Source organism: Henckelia pumila, unplaced genomic scaffold (genome assembly GCF_033568475.1).
Source record: "Henckelia pumila isolate YLH828 unplaced genomic scaffold, ASM3356847v2 CTG_525:::fragment_3, whole genome shotgun sequence".
Taxonomy (NCBI): domain Eukaryota; kingdom Viridiplantae; phylum Streptophyta; class Magnoliopsida; order Lamiales; family Gesneriaceae; genus Henckelia; species Henckelia pumila.
In genome coordinates, this window is record NW_027331857.1 from 3,583,368 (window position 1) to 3,589,176 (window position 5,809).

The 5,809-nt window shown below is 31.3% G+C and overlaps 1 protein-coding gene across 1 annotated transcript; it reads right to left on the bottom strand.

Annotated features, from left to right (window-relative positions):
• Positions 1-205: 205 nt before the first annotated feature.
• Positions 206-3,330, bottom strand: LOC140873163 (uncharacterized). The gene is made up of 2 exons (XM_073276166.1): positions 2,801-3,330; positions 206-443 (listed from the first exon to the last, which is right to left on the bottom strand). Exon 1 carries the CDS (start codon positions 3,262-3,264, stop codon positions 2,803-2,805), a length of 462 nt encoding a protein of 153 aa, XP_073132267.1. The 5' UTR covers positions 3,265-3,330; the 3' UTR covers positions 206-443; positions 2,801-2,802.
• Positions 3,331-5,809: the final 2,479 nt, after the last annotated feature.

The window sequence follows — 5,809 nt, forward strand, 5'->3', positions numbered from 1 at the left end:
AGTTTTTTTTTTTTCTTGTATTATCTGTTTCTGAATGGGGCAGCACGGCCTTTACAATCTTTATTTTCTAAAGTTCATGTGTCAAATTATGTATTTCTGACTGGTTTTCTCAATGATTTCAATCGTATACACATTTGGCTTTGCACATTACTCACGCACTTTCATATCCAAACTTCAATGTTAATTTTTGCTAGGCACATCATGATATTCAGAAGTCATTGCTGGCTCCACGATATTATAGATCAACAATCCACAATAAATACGAATCGTTTTAAGGCCAAAATGCATAAGAAAGCATGTCATGGTGCCCATGGTTCCTATTTCTTGTTACATCACAGCTGCCAATATGTACACAGCTTATTAAACAGGTGAATCACAAAACAGTTGCCTTATAAATATCCATAACACAGAACTTGTCCAACAGAAGGCTTCAAACCAATTTCCTGGGAAAACAACAGATTATAGATCAGAGCAGAGCAGAGCATCACAACATTCAAATGTGAGCTGGAGTTGCAGGACCATTTTAGTTAGAAGGTACTTGGATAAAAGCCATAGGCAATGATGTAATCGCTCAAGACAAAAGAATCCATTCCACAAATATAGCAGTACCATTCAGGTTGCTCACAAGATTCAAGTAACTCATAAAAAGAAAGGGCCAAATGTTGCCAAATGTTGACATACATCTGTAGGCTTATAGATGACGAAAAAAATGCAACATAAAGGTTTTAAACAGGAACCCCGGTCATCCAACCTATACTGTCACATACTATTGTTGTTCCCAAATACAAAATTTTACAATACAAATGAAATGAGTAAATCTCACCACCAGTTATTCAAATGAACCAACTTGGCATATAATTGTTCCACACAGCAAGAGTAGAGTTTCAGAGTTTGGCAAAGCTAAGTTTTTTTTCGTGGACCAAGCAGTCTTACCAAATGGCACAAGAACAACAAATCCAGATACTTTTATATGCTACGATGAGTGCCAGATACTTTTAACAATGAATCACTTTCGGAGAAAACAACAGAAGAATACACTTCAGTCAAAAACTTCCATTCCTGCCAATTACGAAACAAAATCTATCATTCTTCAAATTTGATTTTCCTTGGATTGTCAGAAATTGAATATTCTGTTGATTCTCCAACCTAAACCTCGGCATTTTTATGTAGAAAACTACAGCTGGGACAACATTTAAGCAACCTGATTTCGAGTCAATAGGTTGACTGTAAACTAAATATTGGTCAAGTTGATTATACTCAGAGGGTCCGTCATCTAAGTATCTAAGTATCTAAAACAATATTAAGTCACCCCTTTCTTAAGGCTTTCATAAATCCTCAAATGACCTCCTAGTGTTTGCTTTTATTAAATTTATCAATTTCAGGGATCTTTAACATGTAGACCAGACTCAAGAAGTTCTTTCCCAGCAATGAAATCCATGCCTCTAATATAATTTGTATAATCTTATGGAAGCTATCATATAATACCTATATTACGCGCAAAAAAAACAAAAACAAAAAAACACACAAAATAAAATGTGACTGAGAAAAAGCTGATATCAATAATCAAATGAGCACCATAACCGATTTCCTTAGCTCACCTTATGATAGAAACATAACAGAATCACGTAGTTGCAATTGATAAGGGGCAGTACAATGAACAATTAAGAGATAATAAAATGGTCTTGCCTCGTGCAATCAAAATCAACCCATACCCCTTTGGGTGAATCAAATATATAACTTGGAATAAAATATTTATCCATAATTTACCAATTTGTATATCAAATTAGTGTAAACTATTGTTAAGTAATTCCAGTGTGTAAAGACAGTAACTTTATAACACAAATTTATTGAATCAACTATCAAAATTAATAAAGAAAGATTATATATTCACATTTGTTCCAGAATTTAAAATAGAAACCATATGTCAACAAGGGGCAAACATCAACTTTTTAGACACGAAGCTTCACCCACAAGCATGAATCCATAAAAAGCATCTAATTCCTACCGGAATCAACAATTATCATAAAAAGGGTAATCTAAGCCAATCTCACACCCGGAATCAACAACTAACATAAATTTCAAGAAATCTATATATATATATATATATATATATATATATATATATTCACTTATAAAATGTTCAAATCAAATGGTAAAATCCTACTCATGGTAAAATAGGCCGAAAGAACGTCACTCTAATATGTTATATATCAAGGTAATCAAAGAGGCAACAAAATCTGTTCAAGATTAAATTTGGATTATAGGTGCAAAGCATTTACATCAACAGCACATAAATTAAAATTGTAGAAACTTGTCCATATCAAGTCGGAATTCAAATATATAGTGACAATTTTGCAAATATCTCATGCAGGGATTGTGAATTAACACACAAATTTCTTGAATCAACTATCAAAATTAAGATAGAAAGATTATATATTCACGTTGGTTCCAGAATTTGAAATAACTATCAAAATTAAGAAAGAAAGATTATATATTCACGGTGGTTCCAGATTTTGAAAATGTCAAAAGGAACATCAACATTTTTAGACACAAATCTTCACCCACAAGCATGAATCCATCAAAAGCAGCTGATTCCTACCGGAATCAACAACTAACATAAAAAAGGGTAATCTAAAATAAGAATCTGAAAATTGAATCCCAATCGAGGGCAAAAACCCTAATCATCCAAAAAAATCTAAAAACACCCAATTTCCACCCCAAAAAGAGGGCAGCGGAGGCATCGATTATACCGAACAATTCGAACGACGTTATTACAAAAACCAGAGGCAGAGATACAAACCATTACGAAGAAGCAGAACGGCGTCCCTCGCAGTCAGGGGAGCGATCGAAATTCTTGGAAGGATACTTGGCAGTAACCACGCCAACTTCGAACACCAAATCCTGGCCGCTAGATCTAATCCCAGTGATACCCCACCACTTGAAAAACGCCCTAACGCTGATCCCTTGAAGCTCAGCAATCCGATTCTCCACTATCTTTCCCGTGATCGTAGGGGAGTAGGTAGCCAGGTAATTATCGGGAGGCAACGTCACACGGCAAGATTCCCCCAAATGCAAGGAGAACACACCGGAAGTGCGGTTGATGGTGTAGGAACTGACGCCTGTGGGGAGAAGACCCAATGGGAAGCCGTAGCTCATCAATTCCTTGTAGGGTCCCTCATTTGCTCCAAGTGATTGAGAGAATTGAAGGGCGGCAGAGAAGAAGAAGAGGAAGAGGAAAACGAAAATCCGTGGAAATGTAGCCATGGAAGAAGAAGAATCAAGAATTTGGATGAAGGTTGCGACTTGTGAGCCAGCCCAGCTTTTTCGAGAGTCAAACAAATAAAGATGACGTTACATGGTTCAGATTTTTCTTTTGTAGAACTAGTCATGGGCCCGGTCCGGTTCGACAAAAACCGACCTTTTTAATCTTTGGGTCTCGGCCGAACTTTTTATTTTTTTTAAAAAACAATTATTGTTTATAATAATAATTAAATTAAAAAATAAAGATTTGCTGTAAAAATTCTATCAAATATTTTATTATATTAATAAAAAATATATCACATTTATTCAGTAAAAAATATATAACATTTCAAAATTTAACATTTTATATAAAAATACATTACAATTTCATTATATTCAATCACATTCATTCACATTTATAACTATGATTACGGTTTACGAGTGTCAATCGGCTAATCGCCCGGTTGACCATGGGTCGGGGTCCAGGTTAGACCCAGCACATGGCGAGGTTTATAGTTTTTTTTTTTTAAGGAAAACAAATGATCTAGAGTTTGGTGTATGCAAGTTAAAGTAAATATTTGGCTTTTATGATTTTTTATTTTTTGATTTTTTTTTAGTTTAGGGAGACTTATATGATTTTAGTTGAGTACAGGGATTTGTAATTTTGTCCTTAATAAGTATAACATTATTGAAATAATCATCTAATTACAAAACATTTCTTGAACGTTATTTATTTTTTCAGAAAAAAACAAATATAAAGCATAATGTTATATTGATATGGATAGAATACAAACCAATAACATAACATCATCGAAAGATAGCTTCGATACTACTTTTCGGGCACTTCCGGTAATCCAAAACATAAACATCTCAAATGAATGAAAAAAGAAATGAAAAAAAAAACAAAGAAAAAAAGAGGGAGGGCCATTGGATTTCTCCTTCGGACAGTATGTGTTGAAGGAATTATCCGAGACATAAACATCTTCAAATCAAGATATGAACTAGAAATTATAAAATTAATATAACAGTCATTTAAAATTAACATTAGTGAGCCCGTCAAAAAGATTAGCATTAGTGAGCTAATCAAATATGAAAGCGCGTAGTCAAGAAACAACTTGAACAATTCTGACAAATAAATTGAAGTACGAAACAAAAAAAATAATTTTCAGTTTATATTTTATAATTAAATTGAAGTATGAGTAACACAAAACTAACTGAGAAACAAATAATATCGGTAATGGAAAAACTTAAACATGGCCTTAATTCCGTGAATTTATTTCGTTGTATATTAAATATTATATATTATATATATGTCTATAAATTACAAGGTTTTAACAAGCGCGAAACATGACGAAATGTCACGGTTAAACTTCAAATTTCACAAGTTTTAGTGAGTTTAGAACAATGCTAAGCATTAAAAAAGTTTCTCAATTTTAGTATAATTTTAATTATATAAGTTAATTAATATAATAAATAACATATAAACTTAAAGTTTTTAAGAATAAATATATAATTTTCAAGTTATAAAATATAAGTTTCAACATAACAAATTATCTGGAGTAATTTTTTTGTGTTTGGTCTAGTTTCACCTCTCAATCGCTAGAAAAAAATGTACGAAGCAGTTTTTTTCTTGATACATTTAAATATTTGTAATAAAAAAACTTATATTTTTAAATTTTTTAAAATAAAAATTAATTTAAATATTATTTTTCCCGTTTTTCACGTTTTTCCCAGTTAATACGGTCAACCAAAAGGTTGACCATTTTTCCACGTTTTTTTAAGTGAAACTTTTTGCTCACGCTTTATGCTTAATTGCGTTTAAGATATGTGTTTTTTTTGCTTTTTAGAACATTGATAAATTGTAAAAATAAGATTATAAATGTGTGTATAATTTTTGTATAATTAATTCATGAAGAAAAAATGTAAATTTATAGTCGGGATGAATCATAAATGGCATCGCTTCTTTTCAGGTGGCATTAGTCAAGTTGCGTGGCACTTTAATTTGTTATGTTGAGAAAAGTAAAGAATCTTTGATATTTTTTTTTCCATAAATATTTTATATTTTATTAAAGTTGAGGGATTGGTATATTGGTATATCAATATTTTTATTTTGAACTTTTAATTTTAATAAATATTTAATTACCAAAATATCATTTATTTTTTTATCCAATGATAACTACTAATTTAGGAAAATACACTTTTATAAAAATAATTTATTCATATACAAAAAAATCACTTTTTAAAATTAATCTTTATTTTTATTTATGATTTTTCATATAAAAAACAGATTGCATAAGCAAAGAACGCATGCACGCAAATTCTTGTATTAATTAAGCTAGCCTATTTATTCACAATTTGGGCGGGGAAACGACTTTCCACCAAGCCTTTCCCCTTTGCACATCCTTTTGTTATTTTCAAAAGATGATTTGATGTATTATATATGGATTAATTAACTGGTGTGAGAATTGAGGTTTTCTGGAAGAAAAACTCAAACTATTAATATATTATGCATATTAATTGATGTTTTTCTATAAGTGTGATCATGGAGACTAAAATGATTAGGAAATTT